At 36.3% G+C, this 27,119-nt stretch overlaps 1 protein-coding gene across 1 annotated transcript in view; it reads left to right on the top strand.

Annotated features, from left to right (window-relative positions):
• Window positions 1-27,119, top strand: part of LOC138708042 (MAM and LDL-receptor class A domain-containing protein 1-like) — a 297,684-nt gene that overhangs the window by 223,100 nt on the left and 47,465 nt on the right. The window contains exons 9-12 of the mRNA XM_069838155.1: window positions 3,215-3,371; window positions 5,847-6,031; window positions 6,336-6,420; window positions 8,669-8,839. Of these exons, the coding sequence (XP_069694256.1) occupies window positions 3,215-3,371; window positions 5,847-6,031; window positions 6,336-6,420; window positions 8,669-8,839 (598 nt within the window). The remainder of the gene's footprint in view (window positions 1-3,214; window positions 3,372-5,846; window positions 6,032-6,335; window positions 6,421-8,668; window positions 8,840-27,119) is intronic.

Raw genomic sequence — 27,119 nt, forward strand, 5'->3', positions numbered from 1 at the left:
GTACTCTTATGTTTATTTGCAGGAACCTGGTTATGAGATCTTTTACCCTCGATCTTAGAATGTAAAATAAAGTACAGACGGAGTTCTTTCGACCGGCTCGTTCAGTGGACGGGTGTGTAAAGAGGAGAGGCAGTTACGATGTCCGGAGGCACAAGTGAACACATTAGGCAGCGGTGCATGCCTTAGTCATATTGGAGTAGGTTGAATGTAGGCACACTGCTCCGTCGATTCAGTAGAAAGTCAATCTTCATCTAAATCAGGCCTGCACAAGGTTTGCGCTCTCCGAGCCGGCTCACAGCTCATGAGCGGAATGCAGATATTAGCTGCGTTCTGTATAAGGGTGGACTGGAAGAAGGGGTGGGTCTCGTACAAAATATACACAAAATGAAGTACTATTACGAGTGTTTATGAAATGAATTCCCGTTCAGTGTTTGCTAACTATCTTGGACTATTATTAATTAATAAAGAAATATTTATTTCACAGAAGTAATAGAAATTCTATAGCTACTTAAATGTACAATATCATTTTACCATATTTTTATTTATCAGTACATCAAAACGAGGTTTTATGCTGTTGGCAGCTGAAAGGAACAGTAGCCTACTGATCATAATGAAACATCAGTTACAGATGTTCGATGTCTGCCTTTATTAAAGTTGGTTATAGAAAACAGTTGCTCACATATAAATGTTGAGCCAAGCATAGCAATCATTTTCACAGCCAGCCTGTGTAGTCGTGGATATTATTGCTAATGTTTAGTCTTGTAAAACTCAACCAGGCTAGTAGTATTATTCAAGCGATCTTTAGCCCTTAGGTCACATTGAAGATCAATGAGTTCGAGCTGTAAATCGTTAAATGTTAAATGTTATGTTCCGTGTTTTAGATTCCTCCATACTGTACTGTAGCAGTAGGTAAGCAATGTGAAACAGTTACTTAGAATAGGCCTGCACACTGCACTCCACTAGATAACTGAGTGGTCGTTTCCCTCTCCTCTACCTATAGCAAGTCTATATCATTCTGACGTATATTCCTCTCAGTTTCGGCGAGCGGTAAACACCGCTCTCCCGCTCCGAAAGAGCGCGCGCGCTCGTTGAGCGCTGTTTGTGCAGGCCTGATCTAAATAGATATAACACGCGGAGCAAGTCCTCTGCAATCAGCAAGCATCATCTTTCGGTATAGCAGTGGTATTCAATCTATGGTGCGCGTACCCCTTTACCCACAGGGCTGAGCGGAGTTTTTTCAAGGGGTCGCATCCTACTGACTACGTATATAAAAATTCTGACATTTATTCTATTATTCTTATTGATAATTATTGCATTATATAACAGTTTCTTTTGCAATATCAACTCTTGTTTTTCCCTACTTGAATAACATTTTACGTAAATCATTACTATTATTATTGCATCTATAGCTACTGTATAATAATAATAATAATAATAATAATAATAATAATAATAATAATAATAAGTTGCCAAACTTTCAGAACGGCCCCGAGATTCACTCAGCCTCCTATAAAATTGAGTACCGGGTCTTTCCCTGGGGTAAAAGGCGGTCAGAGCGTGGTGCCGACCACACCACCTCATTCTAGTGCCGAGATCATGGAAAGCATGGGGCTCTAGCTCCATGCCCCCAAGTGCCTTCATGGCATGTTACGGGGATACCTTTTACCTTTAATAATAATAATAATAATAATAATAATAATAATAATAATAATAATAATAATAATAACAATAATAATAATAATAATAATAATAGTGACAACAACAATAATAATTACAGTAATCATAACAAGCTGGGCAATATCTCTCTAATATGCCCAATTTTTCTCAAAATTTTACCTTTTACTTTTCACTTTATTATTGCAAACAGTAGCCTATCTATGTACTATGAAATACAGTACCTTTAAAAATGATGTGGCAAATTGACTTTAAAATTCTGTACACCTGCACATGAAAGCAGCAGACATTTAAAGACAAACCTCAACCGCATTTACAACCCGAGTTTGATTCAAACCTTTCGTACTTCAACGGAAGGCACAAGAAAGATACAAAATATACGGTTATTCAAAAGGTAAGGTCAACCGGTAAGGAGATGATTCAAGGTGGCATATGTAGCAGGAAAGTCCTTTGTCTGTTTTATTTATTTGCAACCATTTCAGATTTACAACAGGTCAAATATTTACTCAAACTAAGGTGACTTACAATAATTGAAGGGTACACGGAAAAAACGAACAATGTCACAATGCTGTTAAGGATGATGTCATTATCTAATTCACTGAATTACTACAAACTTTAGTGTTATTTTTACCAAACGTGGTAAAGGAGAATTAAAACTACGGATACACTCATCATTTCCTTCATTTCAAGTAGAAACATCAATAAATTTTGCAGTAATATACTGAAATACATCATTATCTCACCCTTAATGGAAATGTGACATTGTTCGTTTTTCCCGTGTAAACTTCAATTACTAATTTACAGTATTTTACTGGAGCAGCTGCTCAAAATATCCTCTATTTGCACGCAAACATGCCTGGGCGCTTTCTCTTACTGCACTGTGCACTATATCTAACGGTCCGTTTCGTAGTCTGATGTCCATTGCAACTGCATTAATTCGCTGAAGCAGATGATCTCTGTCTGTAATCTCTGTAGCGTGCACCTGTTCTTTCATGAAACCCCATACAAAGAATCCAGAGGCGTTAAGTCAGGTGACCGTGCTGGCCAATCACAACATTTCACGGCGTGTGTTCCATTGTGGAAACCATGCTTTGTAAACAAAGCTAGATCAAAACATCTGACGGTAAATTAGTATTTAATGTAAGTATCATGAGATGTAAATTAACTGTATGACCTGTTGTAACTCTGAAACGGTTGCAAATAAATAAAAGTGACTTTCCTGCTCTAAATGTCGCCCTGAATTATCTCCTCACCGGTTGACCTTACCTTTTGAATCACTCTGTATAAAATAAGAAAAAGCCTTAAATTCGATTTTTGACTCGAGTTCCCCCCTTGAAATGACACCGCACTTTCAATAGTAGTGTGAAGAAAGTTGATCTCCACTTGCTTATTCAACGTCAGCATCCTAAACTGGAATTTAATTATTCTTTCGCTGCCGCCATGCAATGTGCACAAATTTCTCTAGACTTGCACAAGAATTGCCTATTTTGCACTAATATTCCGAATACACATTTTTCTAGTTCTAGCGCGTTCGTTACAGGGACGAGGCAGCCATAATCCTTCCACCGGACCAGCCACAGACCGTACCAGCTTCATGCATGGAGGAATGGAAGGAGGTTACGCATACATAGACTCGTCATACCCACGTCGCCCAGGAGACGTAGCTAGACTGTCTAGCATGGAGTTCGAAGCCACAGGTAAAACTACTTTTGTTCAACTTCTATTGACTCATTCCTGAGGAACTTTCCAACTTACATCAGGTTGTAAATGAAGTACAGTCTTTTACGTCAGCTATAAGCAGCGGCGGCTCCGAGGTGATCAAGAGTTTATTCGCAGTATAATGAGGAACTGTCAAAGCATGTGAATACCCGCGGGAAAAAAGTTTTTAAAAAGCAAATTTTAAATTTTGCTGGAGGTAAACATGTCGATTTTCTGCTATAATGTTATTTGAAAATCTTGTTTTTTTTCTTTGCTTGAACAAATTAATATTTAATGAATGAACAAATGAAGTATTAAACCAATGAACGAATAAAGCATTTAACGATTGAACAAATGAATTGTCGAATAATTCAAGAAATAAGATATTTAATGGATTAAATAATAAATGGTGCAATGAATTAATGAATAAAACAATGAATGGAGAAGTTAATTAGTGAAGAATGGAACAAATATATAAACGAATTAAAGAATGTTATGTTATGTTTTATTTAACGACGCTCGCAACTGCAGAGGTTATATCAGCGTCGCCGGATGTGCCGGAATTTTGTCCCGCAGGAGTTCTTTTACATGCCAGTAAATCTACTGACATGAGCCTGTCGCATTTAAGCACACTTAAATGCCATCGACCTGGCCCGGGATCGAACCCGCAACCCTGGGCATAGAAGGCCAGCGCTATACCAACTCGCCAACCAGGTCGACTAATTAAAGAATGAACGACTGATATATTCAATTGATGAACAAAACAGTGGTTCAATTAAATTGTTGTTGTTATTATTATTATTATTATTATTATTATTATTATTATTATTATTATTATTATTATTACTTTCGAGGAATATCACTTTTGTTGACGTCGTACAAAATTTTATCGAATATCCTTTTGAGAAGATTAACTCCATATGCAGATGAAATTATTGGGGATCATCAGTGTGGTTTCAGGCGTAACAGATCGACTATCGATCAGATTTTTTGTATTCGACAGATATTGGAGAAAAAATGGGAGTATAAGGGTACAGTACATCAGTTATTGATAGATTTAAAAAAGGCGTATGACTCGCTTAAGAGACAAGTTTTATATAATATTCTTATTGAATTTGATATTACCAAGAAACTAGTTCGATTAATTAAAATGTGTCTTAGTGATACTTACAACAGAGTTAGTATAGGCCAGTTTCTATCTGATGCTTTTCCAATTCACTGCGGGCTAAAGCAGGTAGATGCAGTATCACCTTTACTTTTTAACTTCGCTCTAGAATATGCTATTAGGAAATTTCAGGATAACACAGAGGGTTTAGAATTGAACGGGTTACATCAGCTTCTTGTCTATGCGGATGACGTGAATATGTTAGGAGAAAATCCTCAAACGATTAGGGAAAACGCGGAAATTCTATTTGAAGCAAGTAAAGAGATAGGTTTGGAAGTAAATCCCGAAAAGACAAAGTATATGATTATGTCTCGTGATCAGAATATTGTACGAAATGGAACTATAAAAGTTGGAGATTTATCCTTCGAAGAGGTGGAAAAATTCAAATAACTTGGAGCAACAGTAACAAATATAAATGACACTCGGGAGGAAATTAAACGCAGAATAAATATGGGAAATGCCTGTTATTATTCGGTTGAGAAGCTTTTGTCATCTAGTCTGCTGTCAAAAAATCTTAAAGTTAGAATTTATAAAACAGTTATATTACCGGTTGTTCTGTATGGCTGTGAAACTTGGACTCTCACTTTGAGAGGGGAACAGAGATTATGAATTTTGAGAATAAGGTTCTTAGGAAAATATTTGGGGCTAAAAGGGATGAAGTTACAGGAGAATGGAGAAAGTTACACAACGCAGAGCTGCACGCATTGTATTCTTGACCTGACATAATTAGGAACATAAAATCCAGACGTTTGAGATGGGCAGGACATGTAGCACGTATGGGTGAATCCAGAAATGCATATAGAGTGTTAGTTGGGAGGCCGGAGGGAAAAAGACCTTTGGAGAGGCCGAGACGTAGGTGGGAAGATAATATTAAAATTTATTTGAGGGAGGTGGGATATGATGGTTGAGACTGGATTAATCTTGCTCAGGATAGGGACCAATGGCGGGCTTATGTGAGGGCGGCAATGAACCACCAGGTTCCTTAAAAGCCAGTAAGTATGTAAGTATTATTTTTATTATTATTATTATTATTATTATTATTATTATTATTATTATTATTTCTGTATATAGCATTGTGATTTTACCTTCCTTGGTGATATCTGGTATTAGTTGGCAACACTGAAGGGACAGAAAAATTAAGACATAAGAACTACTCTTACGTGATCCACACTATACACTAGGGAAACTTTCGTATTCTACACAGCCATTCATACTCTATAGTAGTCTGCCACAGCTTTACAACTTTAAGTGAATGTGTTTCTTTTAGTCTCCTGCATATATAATTTACTATGAATTTAAAATTTCACAGGCGCTGATAGCCCTATGTGCCTGAGGTTCTGGACCCACATGTACGGCAACGGAATCGGAACACTGAGCATTGTACTGAGCGACACTCGGGAGAGCAAGGACCGCGATATCTGGAGTCTGTCCGGTGAGGCGGGGAATGCCTGGTACCAAGCCGAACTACCCATTTCTTCACCCAACCCCTTCATGGTATGATATTCTCTACAATAATTAATAAATTATAAACCATACACATACTAATTTTCATTATTAAACAAGATAGAGTAATGGAGGAAAAAAAAAACATTGAATATTTCCAAAATTGTACTGCCGTAAGCTGTACCTGACCCGTTAAGGCAACGAAACAGGGTACACTTCCATTCGTTAACGATGGAAAATTAAACACATTACATGAAATTAATATAAAAATGAGTACAATAACGTAAAGTTAACTTTCACATCCAACACATCAACTCAAAATGTAATTTGAAATATTTAATTCTTTCTGTTTCAGATCATGATTTTAGGCAAAGTGGGAAAGAACAATTTGGGAGATATCGCCCTCGATGACTTGTCTCTCACACAAGGAAGCTGTCCCAGTAAGTAACAATTCACAATTTTATTCCCGACATTTGTTATAGCCATGGGCATCAAATCAGTAACGTTCCTTGAATTATTTCTTTATTGTCCTTGAAAAATACTGATCAGGAATCCGCCCCTGAGTACGAGTTCTACTCTTTCAGGGGTAAGCTAAAGTTTTATCGGTTTATATTACATTTTATGTTACAATTATTAGCAAAAGTCCACACCTGTGGAGTAACGGTTAGCGCGTCTGGCCGCGAAACCAGGTGGCCCGGGTTCGATTCCCGGTCGGGGCAAGTTACCTGGTTAAGATTTTTCCGGGGTTTTCCCTCAACCCAATATGAAAATTAAAAGTATGAAAAGGAAAATGTTTCGAAAAATATTCTTGAGGAGATTGTCTGAGCATTTGAAGATTTGAAATTGTGGTTTCAGAATTATTGCATTCCTTTGAATGTAATTTTCTAGTTTTTCCTACAGATTTCGAATCGCATGCGCATTCTATTACAATAATGTAATTAAAGATTAATTAACCCTCTTTGCTTTCTCACTACGCTAATTATTAGAGAGAGTAACTGTGATGCTTAAAATTATCGATTTGGAGATTTCCACAAAATAAAATTGTTAGTCAGCCATTCCTAAAAGTAGATCTTTAACGCTGGACAAGCGTCTTAAAAACTGACTAAGACACGTTAGCGCGCGAAAAATATTTTTGATATTGATCTTCAACTGTTTGAGCTGATTGTCAATTATCTTCCACAAGATGCTACATAGGAGCAATAGCAACCAATTAGAAATAATTGCAAGCCTACTTTAAAAATGACTGTCTTTGTTTAGGAAATGTACACAAATAAAACAAAATATATTAACAACTATTTCATTGATAACTGCAGTATATCAAACAGCTAATAATTAATTAAAATTATAAAAAATTACAAAGCAGCCGAGTTTGAAGAGGAGACCTCGTCATCTGCAATCGAATACTCCACCATTGAGCTATACCTCCGCTTGGTTGCACTGTGTCAAAGTTTCGCTATTACAGTGAGGGGAAATACAGCAATGGAGAATTGAGAATTGTCTCTACATCACTACGGACGAACTATTGTCTAAAAATTGTGTACGGCATAAATTTTAAATGTGATTTTAATTTGCTCGTAAGGTTTACTTCGATCAATCTGCGACCTCACTTTGCGAACACGTCAGCTCACAAGACATAATGCCATTTATAATTTTTTTATCATAAATAACCATTTCAACATTCCTAACAACGAAAATTATTTCAGGCATCTAAGCTCTTCGATATGCCTGTCTGTGTATGGCGATTCAATTATTTGAAGAATGTTTCGTTTTACATTTATAGCTTAAAAGCTGATTCGCATTAAATTTAGTCATAATACGAGATATTTAAATTGCGTTTATTTTAAAAGTTAAACTCGTCATTTACTCGAAATCCGTTGTAAGGATTTCGCAATGATAATATCTCTTAATTAAGATAACGCTAAAAATAAAATTGCGTATTCGTTGTTTCTAAAATTATTATTTATTAGTAATATTAGATTACTTGGAACAAACAAATTAGTTACAGAGTTTAATATGTAGTCTATTTCTTTCCAAAATCATTAACGTTACATCAAACTTTGCAGGTACGAAACAAGGGAGATTACAGTTTCTCTAAAAGTGCCATCCACAGAACTGCGCCTACAATTGAACATTTCATATCATATTGTACAAGGTTCAGGGCTGAAGATACCTGCGTTAATTTGTTGATAAAATTAACCATTCTGACCTTGACGGAAATAGAACACAAAATGACATTTTTAAATTCACACAACCAAATTTGTATGCGAAGTAAACGTCTTAATTTATGTGCATGTTTTGAACGAGTTCAAAATAATTAATTACAAGCCGAAATTAAGTTTGGCAACATCTAAGACAAACTGAATTATTGCTATACGCTTGAAACATATTTTAAGAGATTACGTCACTTTATGACACAGATTATTATTTATGTGCGTCGACACACTGGCGCAATGAAGTAACGTAAAAAGACTTTGAAATTTTGTGGTGCATTAAAGATATAAAAAAACGACAAAATCAAACAGACCATTCATACAGTCTGAGGTTCCTAAGCTGCTTTTCTACGCTACAATTCTATACGTTTTATTCTTCAACATTCGTCGAAAAGGAGCAGCAAAATGGGCGTCAGTGGGTTTCCAAGAACGACAGTTTTTTTTTAATCTGATCACGGGAAGTGGTTTTCCATTTCAGCGGCTCCCCAGATCGCGGCAGCAGCTTCAGGCGACTGCACATTCGAAGTGGACGAGTGCGGCTGGACGAATGCAGGTGCACGGGATCGAGTGGATGACATAGACTGGGACCGCGTGTCCGGGCAAGCTACGAGGACGTCCACACACGACCACACCCTGGGCTCCGAGAAAGGTAAGACTATTCTAAGTAGCAGTAGCAGTAGCAGTAGCAGTAGCAGTAGCAGTAGCAGTAGCAGTAGAAGTAGTAGTGCCTCAGATTACTGCGATGTTCTTTTCAGACCTGAAGAATTCTCAACGTCTGCAACGTGCCCATAATGCTTTTGTGCGTTTTGTCTGTGATGCTCGCCATCGAGATCGTGTCACGCCATGCTTTCAAATGTTATCGTAGTTGCGCTCAATAAGAAGCGCCGCGCCGACAGCTACACGGTTTATCACTATTATTCAAATACTACATTCCTCCACTCCTCAATATCTTGCTTCACATTCTCAAAGATTGCCACTCTCAAGTGTAAGTGATTTAGATCTACTTATATTCCCTGAACAGGGAACCTATGTATATTCTTTCTCTTGCGCGGATACAAGGGGGGTCCAGGGGGCTACAGACGCCCCTATCATTTCAATTTTTTTTTTATTTTAAATGTGAAAAAACATTAATTTTTTAATTCAAACAACTTACAGGATTTCTTCGCTCTCCAAACTTCATATTACGTATTTTGCTACTTTCCTTTCGCATACAAGCTCTCTTTTCAGTTCGCAGGGAATAGAAAAGGTATATACAGTTTCTGGAATCTGTGGAGTATAGTGGACGAAACAAGTCCTTTGCGCAAGTGGTGAGTGGAGGTGGCCAGTCCAATGACCGCTCTGGGGTAAGGCACTGCTTGAAGACGAGCGTATAAAATGCCACTCTACTTATCACATTCTGTCACACGCATCTTACCCCTTAGCGGCCGTGAATCAATGCACCCCGCAACAAACTCCGGCACTGATAATCTCCGCCCATTCGCTTGTCATCAGCTACACCCAAAAGCGTCGACTTACTCTACAGATTACAGAAAATAAGTGTAGGTGTTATATTTCTTAGAGGTCGTTACCATGAGGTTTAACAATATGTCGGGCTTCGGAATGGAAAGCTAACGGTATCCACCCCTACCACTCTGTGGCTAGCCGCTACCAATATCTCTGTTATCGTGCTTCACAATAGTCAGTATATTGCGACTTCTGAATTGAGACGTGAAGTGATCGATTTGTACAGCTGAATTATTTAACGTAGCATAGTAATTTTATAAGTAATTATAAAACGTCGAAACATAGGTTCCAAACAAATATCGTACAATTCGTCAAGAAACCGTGTGGTGAAGTGGGAGAAAAATTCAGTACGGATGACAATGATACAACTGATGAAGAAAAGTGTATGCCTCTTACTACCGTAAAGGTGGAATCGGTTATGTGTGGTAAAAGTGATGATACCAGTTCAACGACACATAATGTACTATATATTTGTTGCTTAGTGGAAAAAGAAATATGCAGTGACGAGGTAAAATACAAATCTCTAACAAATCCGTAGATTCCAGACGAAACATATCCATTTTCGAAGACACTAGAATCGAGAGAGTCTAGATAATTTCACCATTCGTCGTTTAAAAAATTTCCATGACTGTCTTACAATAAGATGGATTAAGGTGCGTTCTGTCACGCGTGAGTTTTATTCGCATCTAAAGAACAAGGGCGGAGCAAAGTCACGTTACAGAATTTAGCTACGAAACCTCTACGAAAATTAAAAAAGGCCACTGAAATAATCACAAGACATTCAGAGAACAGTTATCACAAAACTGCTCTCTTCAAATTTGACAACTTGAAACAAGTATTTGAAGGTAAGGTAGAAAACGTTTTAGTTCAAATTGAATAATCAAGTGTTACAAACAGTACGCGAAAACAGAATGAAACTTGTCCCAATAGTGAAAACAATTATTTTGTGAGGCCGACAAAATTTCAGGGAGCTTTTTAAATATCGCGTTCATGCCGGTGATCACATTCTGCATCTTAAAAATGCCCCCAAAAACTCTTCTGTAACAAGCAAAACAACGTAAAACGATCTCATAAACAGTTGTGGCACAATTATTCAAAACAAAATTGTTTCTATCTTGGTAGATGAAGCAACCGACATTAGCTCAATGGGCAACTATCATTATATGTGCGATTCATAGATCGAGAAAAGTGTTACTTCCATAGGAGTTTTTGAGATTCGTAGTGGTGTAAGATCTAAGTGAAGAGTAGTTTTAAGTGAATTGTGGGACTTAGATTTAGATATTTCGCATCTTCGACGGCGTTGCTAATATGTCGGGAAAGTTTCACGGTGTCGAAGCGCGAATTTTAAAAGAACAGCCTCTTGCATACTATATGCACTGTGCCTCACATTGCGTAAATTTGTCACTTTCAAAACCGTGCTCTGTTCCCAGTCTTAGACAAACTGTAGACAAAGTAGCTCAAATATCAAAATATGTTAGGAAGTTTAGCAAGCGGTCAATTATGAGAGAAGAAAAATTAGTCGAATATGCCCTGAACACAAGAAAATGAAACTAAAGACCTTGTGTGAAATAAGATGAATTCAACGGCATGACGCAGTGCTACAATTCTTAGAAATTTTCTCCACAGTTATATCATCCCTGTAAGATTCTGGATCCTGTAGTATAAAGGCACATTTTATGCTTAACTCTATTCTAAAATTCGAATTCATAATTTCATTGGCTATTTTAGCAGAACTATTTAGAATAACATTGTGTCTCGTGAAAGTTACAGAGCCCAAATCTTGAACTAAGTCAGTGCTACCAGATGGTTGGATGTGTCACGAATACTCTTCAGGCCAGCCGAGATAATAACACTTAAATTTTCTTTTTCAAAAAGCTGTTACATTGGCTCAATCTGTAAATGTAGAAGTGAATGTACCTCGAATTGCATCCAGGCAAATCCGTCGCAATAATGTTCCGTCTAAGTATCCTAAAGATTATTACCGTCTAAACGTACTTCTTCCTTTTCTCGATCTTTTCTCAGCGACTTGTCAGTACGACTTTTACCTGCTAGGCACAATCATGTAGTTTCAATTTGAGAAGGAACAACAATAAAGACACGGCTATAGAAGCTTTGCTGCATACTAGGAATAATTTCTATCCCAATATAAGATAGCTGTTGACATAGTATGTTCATGCCAGTAACCTGCACTTGCACCGCGGAACGATCATTCTCAACACTGAGACGTGTGAAAACCTACCTCAGATCGACGATGAACCAGAACAGACTGAATGCTTTGGTGTTGCTCAACATTTATCGCAACATTAGCGTCAGTCCGGATGAAGTCATAGAACTTTTCGCAAGAAAACATCCCAGACTGCTTCAGCGTCGTTAAACTGTAAGTAACATTTAATTTAATTGAAGTCTTAGAACCTAAGAGTGACAATATTGTTATGGTTTATTTGTTTTTAATTACATTGTTGTGTGTTATGGTTATACTACTGTATTTATATGTTAATTGTTATTAGCCCTCCTATTATTAAATTCTAGAACCGCGCTTATTCTTTCATCATCATTAAGTGTTGCATTCCCTCGAATTTGGAATTCTCTCCCGTGTGAGATCAGACACTATCGGATCCTACCTACGTTTCAGGTAGAGTTGCCAACTGTCCGGTTTTCGACCGGACAGTCCGGGTATGAACTCAAAATTACCATGTCCGAGCAGATTACTTGTGAAAATGTTAAAGATTTCACGCGAGATTTACACGAGAACGTTTATATGTGCGCTGTCTTCATTGACTTCAAGCAGGGCGGCTCTAAGTATCTCTTCGTGCTGCTTTCCTAACGTGCTGCTTGCGGTCTCCAGAGCCCTCATTCGATTCCTGACCAGGTCATTTTTATTAACGTAATCAGTTTTTCTACATGTTAATTTTCTTTTTAATTTTTATAGTGGAACTAATTATTTCCCCAACTCGGGCTCGACTAGGATAATAAAACACTTTTGGAAGATCAATTTGGGAGATTACTTATTATCCCCAAATAAAACAAAAATAAATAAATTAAAGCAAAATAAATACACATGTGGACCTAATACTTTGTCCACATGCCACCGGCATCTATCATTGCCTGCCATCTTCGGGGCATTGAGTCCACCAGATAGCGGAAATAATTCTGGTCCTCAGCGAGATCTTCCTAGGTAGCCAGAACTTGATCCCACAACTTACCTGGATTTTTAGCTAGGTGGTCATGATATTTCTAGATCCCTTCTCTTTTTCAACTCAACCCATACGTGTGCAATAACGTTCAAATCAGATGTCTTCGAAGGCCCGGGTTTGTATTCGATCTCGGGCCTTACCGTGAACCAAATTTTAACGTTTATGGCGGTGTGCGCGGGGTGGTTATCCTGAATTTACTTTTGGATAACTAACTCGAGCTGGAGGAAGAAGTACATTTTCCAAAATATACAGATAATTCGGTGCCCCAAATCGACCAATGATGCGCTCTAGCACGCCTATTTCGCGTATATTGCAGCCCCACTAGCAGGTAAATAACCAGCAAAATATAAATTGCGGCCGCAACGAAAAGGCAAAGTACGTACAGTTCCCCAAAAAAGGAATGAGACGACTCTTGGTCGTCGAAAGTTAAAGTTCTACAGCGCGGTTCACGCGATATCAACTTAGCCAGGAAGACATCTGGTCGTGCATGCGTATGTTTATTTTCATCCTTCTCCAAAGTACACGCCAGTGCAAAATGTTATCAGTTGCCTGTATGATTCTTGTGTAGGTCTCTTTTTACGTCCTTGATCGTTTACCTTTCATGAACGTTTGAAATATACTGTGTAACACGAAAGTCATTCGCCAAAGAGAGGGAACAATATTAATTTTGAAATGAAAATATGTAGACCCATGGAAAAGAGAGCAAGGAACATTGACAACAAGGACCACGACGAGGACAAAAATCAGGTCCACGATAACATATTACAAGATACACGACAAACACCACTACAAGGGTTACGATAAATACCACGACATGGACCACGATAAGTATTACAAGGACCATAACCACGAAAATGACTATTAGACAACAAGAGACAACGATAAGGACAAAGATCAGGACCATGATAATATACTACGTCAAGAAACAGGACATACACCATAAGGATTGTAAACAATACCACGAAATGGACCACGATAGGAACTACGACAAGGAACAGGACCATGAAAAGGACTATTATAAAGACAAGGTCAACAATAAGGACCATGACAAAGATATCAACGACCTTAATAAGGACCACAAAGAGGACAAAGATATGAACGACAAGGGCCAGAATAAGTTCCACGACATGAACCACGGTAAAGAAAACGATAAGGATCACAACATGGACCACGACAAAGGACTGCGACAAAGGTCACGGCATGAAACACGACAAGCTTAAAAATGAGAATCACGATAAGGACCACCGCGTGAACCATGATAAGCACCACGACAACGATCACGACAATAGGACCACGACATGAAGAATGATAAGTACCACGATAAGGATCACGTCGAGGACCAAGAAAGGACTACGATATGAACCAAGAAAGAACCATGAAAGGACCACGAAAAAATCACGAAATGATCGCGATAAAGACTGAGTCAAAGCTAACAAGGACCACGACAAGGACGAAGCAAAGACAAGGACCACAATAAAGATGACGATATGGGCCACGAAAAGCGCTTTGATACGGATCACTATAAGAACCACGACAGTGATCACAAGGAGGACTATGCTAGAGATCACAAGAACCACGATTGCGATAAGAACTATGAGAATGACAAGGATAAATACAAGGACAACGATAAGAACAAAGAGACAAAGACAAGGACAACTGTAAGGACAAAGGCAAGGACGACGATGAGTAACACGACATGGGTCACGACGAGCTACACAAAAAATGATTATGAAAGGAAAAATGAGATATTCCAAACTGCAATCGGTTTCAAAGATATCATGATGTTTTTTATACATATATTTATTTGATTTGAGGTCAACTCGCTCAGAATGATTGAAAGAAGATATATAGGTACCTGCAAGAACTGTACTTACATATATACCTGTGTGAAAAATAATGTCATTTAGGCTAAGGTACGTCATTTGTATCACTAATTTACTTTTCAGTATGTGTTTACTTGCCTGCAGTACGTTTCAAAGGGTTATGTAAACCTTTGACGTGACTGATTCCAGTAATCAAGAAGTCATAGTTCTTCAAGACGTATACCAAGATAAACGCCAATTACCTACACAATATATTATGTACGAGACATAGAGACATACGTGGTCAGTTTCTGTCATATGCGTTTCCAATTCACTGTGGGTTAAAGCAAGGAAATGCACTATCACTTTTACTTTTTAACTTTGCTCTAGAGTACGCCATTAGCAAAGTCCAGGATAACAGCGAGGGTTTGGAATTGAACGGATAACATCAGCTGCTTGTCTATGCGGATGACGTGAATATTTTAGGAGAAAAGCCACAAACGATTAGGAAAACACGGGACTTTTACTTGAAGCAAGTAAAGACATAGGTTTGGAAGTAAATCCCCAAAAGACAAAGTATATGATAATGTAACGTGACGAGAATATTGTACGAAATGGAAATATAAAAATAGGAAATTTATCCCTTGAAGAGGTGAAAAAAATTAAATACTTGGGAGCAACAGTAACAAATATAAATTATACTCGGGAGGAAATTTAACACAAAATAAATATGGGAAATGCCTGTTATTATTCGGTTGAGAAGCTTTTATCATCCAGTCTGCTGTCAAAAAATCTGAAAGTTAGAATTATAAAACAGTAGCACGTACGGACGAATCCAGAAATGCATATTGAGTGTTAGTTGGGAGGCCGGAGGGAAAAAGACCTTTGGGAGGCAGAGACGTAGATGGGAAAATAATATTAAAATGGATTTGAGGGAGGTGGGGTATGATGGTAGAGACTGGGTTAATCTTTCTTAGGATAAGGACCAATTGCGGGCTTATGTGAGGGCGGCAATGAACCTCCGGGTTCCTTAAAAGCCAGTAAGTAAGTAAGTAAGTAAGTAAGTAAGTAAGTAACGAGACATACGTGAAAAGTTTCCTTTTATATCATTTTACATTTTAAAATATCGAAACAGTAACTTTCTGAGATGACTCTACTTACTGCATAAAATTTAAAAAAATGTAATTTCATGTTCATAGAGTCTCTTTCAGAGAGAATACCAATTTCTTACATAAAAATACCAATTGCCGGCCCAAGACACATTTTATTACGGACGGGAAATCTTTATCCCGGCGGTGCACAGTGGTCTAGAATGCAAATTTAGCGGGACATATTAATAACTTTTCAGCTACCTAACAGATTTTTATGAAATTTTACACAGTAGTTACAGGTAGCATATATGTTTTGTATGCAAGCTCTCGTTACGTTGGTATAAGGGGAACTACCCCTTATAGGGGGGCGCATTTAGACAAAATTAGAAACTTTTCTCCTATTTGACAGATTTTTATGAAATTTTACAAAACAGTTACAAGTAGCATATATGTTCTGTATACAAGCTCTGTTTACGTTGGTATAAGGAGAACTACCCTTATAGGGGGCGCAATTAGACAAAATTAGTAACTTTTCTCCTATTAAACAGATTTTTATGAAATTTTACACAGCAGTTACAGGTAGCATATACGTTTTGTATACAAGCTCTCGTTACGTTGGTATAAGGGGAACTACCTCTTATAGGGGGGCGAAATTAGACAAAATTAGTAACTTTTCTCCTATTTAACAGATTTTTTTTGAAATTTTACAAAGCAGTTACAAGAAGCATATATGTTTTGTATACAAGCTCTGATTACGTTCGTATAAGGGGAACTACCCCTTATAGGGGGCGCAATTAGACAAAATTAGTAACTTTTCTCCTATTTAACAGAGTTGTGTGAAATTTTACAAAGTAGTTATAGGTAGCATATATGGTTTGTATACAAGTTCTCGCTACGTTGGTATAAGGGGAACTATCCCTTATAGGGGGGCGCAATTAAACAAAATTAGTAACTTTTCTCCTATTTGATAGATTTGTATGAAATTTTACAAAACAATTACAAGGAACATGTATGTTTTGTATACAAACTCTGATTACGTTGGTATAAGGAGAACTACTCCTTATAGGGGGCACAATTAGACAAAATTAGTAACTTTTCTCCTATTTAACAGATTTGTATGAAATTTTACAAAGTAGTTACAGGTAGTATGTATGTTTTGTATAGAAACTCTCATTACGTTGGTCTAAGTGTAACTACCCCTTATAGGGGGGCGCAATTAGACAAAATTAGTAACTTTTGTCCTATCTAACAGATTTTTATGAAATTTTATACAGTAGTTACACTTAGTACATTTGTTTTGTATACAAACTCTGTTTACGTTGGTATAAGCAGCAGTGCCCCTTGCAGGGGGATGCATTTAGACAAAATCTTATGGGGGGGGAATGTAACATTTTAGGCACCTTTTGGACACTCGGGAAGCTTATTTGGTGCATTATTAACATGCTGTCATCTTGAATTCCCTGAATTATACTGCGGAAGCAGATTCGGTTCACAGATATTGAAATAACTGCAACCGAGAAAAATGCCACTACTGCACCTCGAAAGAATAGTGCTCATAAATTATTACTTCCGCAAATCTACGCACCTTAAGACTAGATTTAAAATAGAGGTAAATAGTGGAGGAAATGAAAAAAAAAACATTTTTGGACGAACCAAAGGGTGTTTTTTTTCTCTACCTTAGCAACGTCTGCACTCAAGGTTATATTTATATTTTATCCCGTGTCCATTCATGCTAATTTTACATACCATAATAACATTCAATGTAACAAAAACAAACAGTGTTACATACCTAAAGAACTACTTGACACGTTGGTACCTAATATGAATGGAATCGACCACTTACAACAGAGTTACAGCACAAAGAAAACGGCAGACTCGCGGCGCTTGCTGAGTAAGAATGCTGGGTGGCGAAATGTGGCATGTTACCGGTCTCTTATCTCGCTATGCAGCCACCTCCGCTGATTAAGATAATCAATTGAGTGTTACTCAGTTATATAGGAAAAATAATTTAAGGGTTTAATTTCATTTTTTTACATGTCATTTTTCTGCATTTGTCCTCCTAAATATGGATTTTAGACCACTGTGCGGCGGTCGTATTAGAGTATTCGCAAAGTCCGGTCTTCCTAGTGTTAACAGTAATCTAATTATCTTCAAACAACTTAGATAATGAACGAGAAGTAAGAAAATATTGAATATAGAAGATTAGAAATTATACAGTGATTACTCCGGCCATTATACGACCAAATCATTATTTCACAGGCTTTTTCGAATGGGCTATCTTTTTCCTGAATCACAAGATCATTTTCAGTTATCTCCAGAACTGAACGATAGGAGACAATGTTTTTATAGTATGATAAAAATTCCAAAGATAAATATTCATCACCAGAGTGTTTCGCAGGCAAAGCTAAAACATCTTTTACTTTCAATTAAGAAATTTTTACTTTAGTCCAGTGATGTCAAAGCAAGCGCATTTTTCTGACCTTGACGTCGTGCGCGGGCAGCAAGCGCTAAGTATGAAAAGAAAAAGGGTTGTGTGTATGAATAAGCAACCTGTTGGATTAAGAGAACAGTGGTGCACAAACTTCAAACGGAACGTGAAATTTTATGTCGTTATTTTTATATGGCTACTTTCTGTTTAATATTATCTATATTGTCTGTAAAACAAAAGTACTAACACTGATTTCTTAATATTGCACTTGTGTTTTAAATCTTAATAACATAATAGAGAGTTAAGAAGGAATATTCACTTAAATTCCATAGTAGTACAATATTATACTATGAAACGCATCATTCATAAAGAAAGTGAATCCAAAGAAAGAGATTGAGTAGCCCGGGTGGCGTGGGCCGTATAAATGTACCTAAAAGGGAGGGGATAAACTACGGGAAAGAAAGAAAGAAAGAAAGAAAGAAAGAAAGAAAGAAAGAAAGAAAGAAAGAAAGAAAGAAAGAAAGAAAGAAAGAAAGAAAGAGATTGAGTATGACATGATAAGTTGGAATTTATATTGATGGTACCTTTAGCCTTACAAAAGTAATCAATAAACTAATCAAAACAATATTACAGTACAAAGCAAAGTTACCTAGGTACTGTATCTGTTTTAAGTGTAACTAATAGGCCTATTACATAACAAAACTCTTATCGCATTATGCTTTTAAGGTGATATTTGTGAGCAACTTCCTATCATCAGAATATTAAATTATTTTCTCGAAATCTGCTGAAGCTATAGAGCTCACATTTTTACAACACATGGGCACGTATCTTTTGCTTATGATGTAACAGTAGTTGCTTTGTTAATTCATTTCCTTACAAACAATTTCCATGCGAATATTTTCAAAATTTTCAATACACTATCATCAGTAATACGTATATACGGTATATTAGATTTACGAAAACATTCTGTAAGGCTACTAAATAAATAGGCCTATACCTGAAAATTTCACTTTTCTATGCGAAAAGTTGAGAAAATATTTCTTTTGAATAAAAAAATCAAACTTGTGAAAAATGAGCATTAAAATTAAAACTTACATTCTTATAATGCACTTATACTTCTCAGGCTAATCTAAAAGTTAACATGGATACAGTTTTAATAAGTTCTCTTCCCTTTATCCATTGAATCAGTGCTGGCCATCCCTGAATATAGCTCGACCAAGCGGTATACACCACCTCTTTCGTCTGCCTCTTTTCATTCCGCTGTAAAGCGGTCAGGCTCTCCTAGGCTCTAAAGCGTGCGCTTGCTCCTGTGGGCATCAATTGACATGCCTGCTTTAGCCGTTAATAAAGTAGGCGACTAAATGTCCTTTATTGTCTTATACTATTTACTAATACTTCTATCGCTTCCTATATCAGTTTTGTAGTGATATTCACTCTTAACAAGAACACATCAATTGCCTTGGAGTCTATTTTGAAAAAGAAAAAAAGTTTTGCAGGGGTTTATTGATAGTGCCATTAAGCTGGATAGCGAACAATGTGACCTTTTCCTTCGCTTATCATTGCATTGAACTGCGTGGTATTCCATTATTTGCACACATTCATAACCAGCACAATAGTAAATAACTATGTAAATAAACCACTACTAACATGCAGATAAAACCACACAAGAATGTTTTAATAATCAATAATGAATCCCGCGTTTGCAACTTCCAATCAAATAGCTGCGACAACTGGCGGAAAAGTTTAAAAGGAAGGACACAGCGTTCGGTTTATTCACTGATCTACCTCATTTTGAAACTGAAATAGTTATCTGTCTGGTTTTGAAATTAACTCCCACCTTCACCTGCTCAAAATATTACGATGTAGCTGGAATTGAAATGTATTATTCTTGTAGGCTTATATAGCCCTCTATTGACATAGTAAAAGCAGTGAAGAACAACTTCGTAAAAAAAGTGATGTAGGTCTAGCTGCTTTTGAAAATACACGACACATTTGTCGCTTGAATTTCAAGTCATTTTCATTTCGTCCTGCGCTCTTATTGTAGGGGAGACTCGGCTAATTCCGTAATATTACGATGTGAATCTATCATATTTTTATCAAAATTGTTTATTGAAAAAAATTATCAAGGTATGTAGACATGGACGAAACCTTTCATTACCAAATGAGATAAAGAGACCTATTAAAATTCAAATATATTTAGTTTTACATACATTACAGTTGAAAAAGAACTCGGGTAATTCCGTAATAGGACTTGGCTAATTCCGCAGTCGTAAATATATGAAATACATTATGAAAGTAACATAAAAGAAACAATTTATATGTAACAATGCTCACTTCCTTCACAGCTGTGCAGCAAAACTACGAAAATCAGCCAACTTTCAAAGTTTCACTGTATTGTCGACAATCCTTGATTTTTTTCTACAGCACTGCAGAGGACATGACTCCTGTTGACAGCCTCTCAAAACTTACGTTCACGCTATTGTAAAGCCGCAGTAAAATCATATATGCACTGCTGCGGAATTACCCGTACTGCGAAATTAGCCGAGTTTCCCCTATAGTCTAAGCGTTAAGTTGTGCATTCATAATTACGGATAAAAAAATGGCGCGAGTAAAATTGAGGACGTCACACGAATAAGGGCTCAAACAGCAAAATTTAGTTCTGATATAAACTAATTTCAATGTTTGTAAGCTGTCAGGTTAATCATAGTCGCGTCGAAGAAGTTTTTCATCACTGTTACATTATTTCGAGGAAATTTAAAACAAAATTATTTAAATGCAACAGAAAATAGTATCTTCTGCTATTAGTAAATTAATATAATATGGAACTCTGTATACACCCTTTTCCGGCGAAAATATGTTTTAGTGCAGTTTTAAATTATTCTGATATTCTAGGTGTCTAACTTTGCATGCATGAAAATTAATTGTGTATGAGAACATCTCGTATTTCTTTAATAATTCTGTCATAAACATAAAATAAAATAAATTCAATAAAATAAAATACATATTTAGACTGCCATAACATATTAAATAAAAAAATATGTTGAATAATTATACAAGTATACCTACAAAATAACATAACAGTTTCACTTTAAGGTTTTCGTAACCCACAGTTTGTGAATCACTGGCCTAGACAGTTCTCTCTCTCAATCTCAATCTCTCTCTCTCAATCTCAATCTCTCTCAGTCTCTCTCTCAATCTATCTCTCAATCTCTCTCTATCTCTATCTCTCTATCTCTCTATCTCTATCTCTCTCCCTCTCTCTCTCTCCCCCTCTCTCTCTCTCACGCGTGGGAAGAGATCGACATTGTGAAGTTTTGCGGTGCGACTGTTTGTGCCGTCTACCTGCCATGCCGGAACTAAGCAGCTGACACGAACTCGGTAAACACTTAAGTAGCTTATATCATACGGCACTCTTTGACTATAATAATAATAATAATAATAATAATAATAATAATAATAATAATAATAATAAAAGTATGAGAATGCGAATATGGTAGACCTATGTAGTATGTAACAGATTTATAGTACTGTATAAACCGCAATCCAGAATTCAAGGTAATAAATTTGAAGTTATAAAGATGCAGTTTTTAGTTCCATTTTTTTATTCGGTTATTTTACGACGCTGTATCAACATCTAGGTTATTTAGCGTCTGAATGAAATGAAGGTGATAATGCCGGTGAACTGAGTCCGGGGTCCAGCACCGAAAGTTACCCAGCATTTGCTCATATTGGGTTGAGGGAAAACCCCGGAAAAAACCTCAACCAGGTAACTTGCCCCGACCGGGATTCGAACCCGGGCCACCTAGTTTCGCGGCCAGACGCGCCGACCGTTACTCCACAGGTGTGGACTTTTAGTTCCATGAACTACCTCATATCAGCTAATAATGTATCATGGAGAAGTGTTAGACCCACATAAATGCGAATATCATAAAAAACTACAGGAAATATGTAGTGGGGCGTGTGGTTTATCTGAGCCTGGCCATAGCTTCAGATAGTTTCATAAAAAATAGTGACGCGAAATCAATTAGGTGTACTTCAGTTCATCTCGATGGCGTAAATAGGGCGAAAGAGGATAGTAATTCTATTTCTGACGATCCTACAAGATGGATAATAAATTAATCACTTACTGATCATATCGTTAAATCATGTTAAGTTCTTCAAAATATGGACAGTGTTTTCAAATTTTCACGAAGGCAATATACTGACTTTCAGAGGTTGTTTGTTCAGTCAACTGTCCGAAGACAGGTCTGAAACTCACAAGTGATACCAACAAGCAACCACTTATGAGATAACTAGATCAAGAGCTAATGGGGAAAGGAGGCCAGTTCCTTTCCCCCTCCATTGCATACATCGCTGACTAGCCACATATTTATTTATTTATTTATTTATTTATTTATTTATTTATTTATTTATTTATTTATTTATTTATTTATTTATTTATTTATTTATTTATTTACTTATTTATTTATTTATTTATTTATTCATTCATTCATTCATTTATTTTATTTATTTATTTATTTATTTATTTAATCTGTAGAGATAAGGCTTCCCCTCTACCAGGGGATTACAACTACAATATTAAGAATACAATTACAATTATAATTACAATGAATATTAAATTTACAAATACAATAAAAATCAAAGTACTAAAAGATTAACTGATTAATAAAGGCTAGACAGTTTTTTGTTAAAGTTAAGAAGAGAGAAAAGTTTTTATTAATTAAGGAAAAATTAAACCTAACCTACGCAGTAAGAAAATGCTTAATAAGTTTGTTTTTGAACGCTACTGAATTCCGACAGTCTCTGATGTCACCCGGTAAGGTATTCCACAAGCGCGAGAGGGAGAATGTGTATGATGATGAATACGATGATGTCTTATGTGTTGGTATGGCTAGTATGCGGCTATTTTGCGTGCGTGTGAAGAGATTATGATATGATGACAGGTAACTGAAGCGGGAGGCAAGGTAGGTAGGTGTAGGGGTGTGAAGGACTTGGAAAACGAGAACAAGAGAATGAAAATTTCTACGTAATTTCTACATATTACACTAATCAGAATTCAGATGTATACAAACAATTGTTCTTCCTCTGACACATATCGTCAAGTGAGGTGTACTTCCTCATAATGTATGTACAGATCAGCCAGACCCTCAATCAGAAAAATTTCAGAGATATACTGAAGTAAAAGCTTGTTTGACAGAACCATGAGGAATGGCGAGAAACAGCAAAGACAATGGCAGTTCTCCTTATTTAACACCTTATGGCCATTGACTTTTCGTATTTAAAACCTGAATTCTCTATGGCAGTAAGCAGAGAAGAAACACTGCGGTGGCTGAGATCCGCATCTTGCACATTTTTAAAATTCAGGATCCTCCTTCTGTCATAATATAAATACGTGCCGCCGTATTTCATCCTCTTGGAAGGAATCTAAATTTGCCGCCAGCGTGTCTGCTTTCCTTTTATGTCACGAGGTTTCAAAGTCGGGAAGGCCCATTCTTTTCCTCATTCAACTTGAATTTTTCCTTTCCTATTTTAACAATGGTCACTTCGATTATTGCGAAGTTTTGTTCAGTGATCTCAGGATTGATTCCGCTCAGAAACTACAGCGTGTTCATAACGCGTGCGTCCGCTTCATTTGTAATGTTCGATACTACGATCATATCTCACCTTCTTTCGAGAAGTTATCATGGCTTAGGTTTCATGAGAGGAGAAATCTGCACTCACTTTCTCTCTTATATCGAATTATGCACACTTCATCCCTCTCTTATTTATTCGCTCGTTTTCATACTCTCTCTCGCTATCATAATATTAATACTCGATCAAACGCGATCACACGCTAGAAATTCCACTTAACACATCATCTCTGTAATCCTCATCTTTCACTGTTGCTACCTCTCGTCACTGGAACTCTCTGCCGCCTGAAGTCAAGGGCTGCCGAACATTGAAATCTTTCAAATCCAAGTTAGAAAATTATCTTATGACGAGTTGCCAAAGTAACTTACTATTATGACAAGTGTTGTATCGCATGTTTACACGTATTCACATTTTTTTTATGTTCTAGTGACATTTAACTTATTTTGTCTTTTTGTTTTCATATTTCCCGATAATGTTATATCTATAATGTGATAACTTCAGCTATATATAATCATAATTTTCCTTACTGTATGTACCTAAAAATATTGTATTCATTGCATGCTTTGTACTGCACTATTTTATTTGTATTATTATTATTATTATTATTATTATTATTATTCATTCATTTATTTTATTCCATAGATCTTACATAAGCAATGAAGCTTTAAGATGTGGAACAAGTCAAAATTTTACAATATTACAATTACAAATTTTACAAATTTTTATAGTTTTACAATTTGGTAATTTTCTACAATTATTACAATTTTGTGCAATTTTTTACAATTTTTTTTACAATATTTTGACGAGATGTAGTAAGATGAGGTGAGGTCCGAGGATTCGCCAAAATATTACCCGGCATTTGCCTTTTGGTTTGGGGAAAACCTCGGAAAAACCCAACCAGGTAATCAAATAAAAAACTACTACTCTTATTACTTATCATTATTGTTATTTTATTACTCTTATTATTTATCATTATTATTATTATTATTATTATTATTATTATTATCAAAAATTGTTTTTTTTTATACTTTGTATGTCTCACTTATTTTGACCTGCTGTTCATATTTTATTATGCTTTTTCCTTTCTCTTTGTATGTTACATATTATGTCTGATTTCTACTTACTTGTTGTTTACATTATATTATTATTATCTTATTCAGTTTTGTGTGTAAAATTGTAGTGTACTTTGTAAATGTGTAATATTTCTTGTAACGCAGTTTTACTCCTGGTTGGCCTTAACTCTACCAGGTTAAATAAATCATTTATTATTATTATTATTATTATTATTATTATTTTATTTTTATTATTATTTTATTTTTATTATTATTATTACTATTATTATTTTCCTATTTTGAGTGCATCTGCAGTTCTATGACCTACTGTACGAGAATAACAGGCTCACCGTCGTCTCTTAAAACATCTGGCTTCCACGTTCACGCTTCGAAACAGCCGGCAATGCCGACCTGACAGCAGGGACTGATTGGGTGGTTTTAGCGGTTTCCATGGTGACGCCTTGAAGCCGCTGAACTGTCAATATCTGTCTAGTTTTGTATAGACTAGTTTTATATTTCCTTTTGTCCGTTAATGATTTACCTTAAGGTTTAGTCTTATTTGTAACATTGTTCCACTAACTACCTAAGCCAGAGATGTAAAAATGTGACTCGCCGAATGATTTCCCCTCATTTCCTCCTCCTACCGATTTAGTTCGCGCGAGGGAGGATCGCGTAGCTTCGACTTAAGGTTGACGCTCACTGGCACGAACCGACCGGAACGGAAATCTACAGCCGTCCGTCTTCCGCGGAAGCTCTGACGCTCACTGCTCGGAATATTCCGGTACAGTCGACAGGCAGTCTGGTTTAAACATGGAGTGGGATAGTAGTTCCGAAGATTATTTTATTTTACCGAGTCTTTAGCTGATGAGGAAGAAAAAAAGAAAAGAAAAAAGAAAATATGGGTCCATAACTAGAGCCCGGATTTTATGTAATGTGAAAATGAGAACTATGTAGACTACATAAATATGGAGCTAAAAATGACGAAGTATGTAGATAAATATGTAATAGATAAAAAAACTTTGGTAATTTAAAATCTAAGCTTTATTAGATGTATTTGTGCACATTAATAAAACATTACAGATGCACATGTGATTGAACCTCATTGTTTGGAGGTGCAATTAATAATTAAATATTTTTACATATTTTCTGCGGTTATTGATCGTCTCGTCAACGGCAACCCATACGTAGGAATCATCAAGTCCAACTCTAATCGTTTCCATTGTGTCAGTGTAGCAGGAGTTCAAATATTTTTTCCGGAGTGTTGATTCATGCGAAATATTGAAGTTGCAGTATTTGCATAGGAATGCTTGGAACTTTGGAACTCCAAGTTTATACCACTGTATATGTTTGCAGCAACCATTACCATGCACAAATTTTTATTAAATTCACTTGTAGAAGACGAATGTTTCAGCACCACTCGTGTAAGAAGAACTTTTTCTTTTCGACGGAGCACGTTTTTTATTTCTCACATGAAGTCCAATTTTTAAATGCTATTCTAATTGTGACTTCATGGAGCACCCAATGCGTTTGTCACACACTTAGTACTGCACGATTTTACCATTTTAGTAAAGGAATCGTCAATTGAAATCCAGTCTTTTAACTTGGATGCGAATGGCAGTAGGCTTGCTACTTGTATTACCTGATGTCAAAATAAGTTTCTTAAAAAAAAACAGAAAAAACTATTGTTTTCTTTTAGAGCAACTGATTGGGGGTGTTTGTGCGAAACGGTCATACCCACAGGGTAATTTTCATTCTTTCCTTCACTACTACCATTCGCATTGGTATTTGTACCTACTTTACCGTTACTTCTCAAGGGATATAGCCTACAAACTATTAGCATTGCAAAGAGATGTCCATTTTTTGACAGAATACGTTATTATTTTCAATTATCAAATTATATTTATGCACTAGAGACGAAGGGCTAAGCTTTATAAACAATTTTAAAAAATAACTTAAGCACTACGTAGAGAGAAAATTAGTGAAAAAATGTATATATTCTTTCAAAATATACAATATCCTTCAAAATATTTAAATATATATAATATATGCCAAAATATTTGTTATGCACCAAAATATGTAAAAACATTTAAAACTTCGGAATAATGATCCCTTTCGCTAATCTTCGATGCTACTTACCCATTAGAGTTCTACGAAATGTTTATTTGGCCATTATTCAGTCTACCATTCAATATGGTATAATTGTTTGGGGTGGAAGTACAAACATTAAT

The sequence above is a fragment of the Periplaneta americana genome, chromosome 10 (assembly GCF_040183065.1).
Source record: "Periplaneta americana isolate PAMFEO1 chromosome 10, P.americana_PAMFEO1_priV1, whole genome shotgun sequence".
Lineage (NCBI taxonomy): Eukaryota > Metazoa > Arthropoda > Insecta > Blattodea > Blattidae > Periplaneta > Periplaneta americana.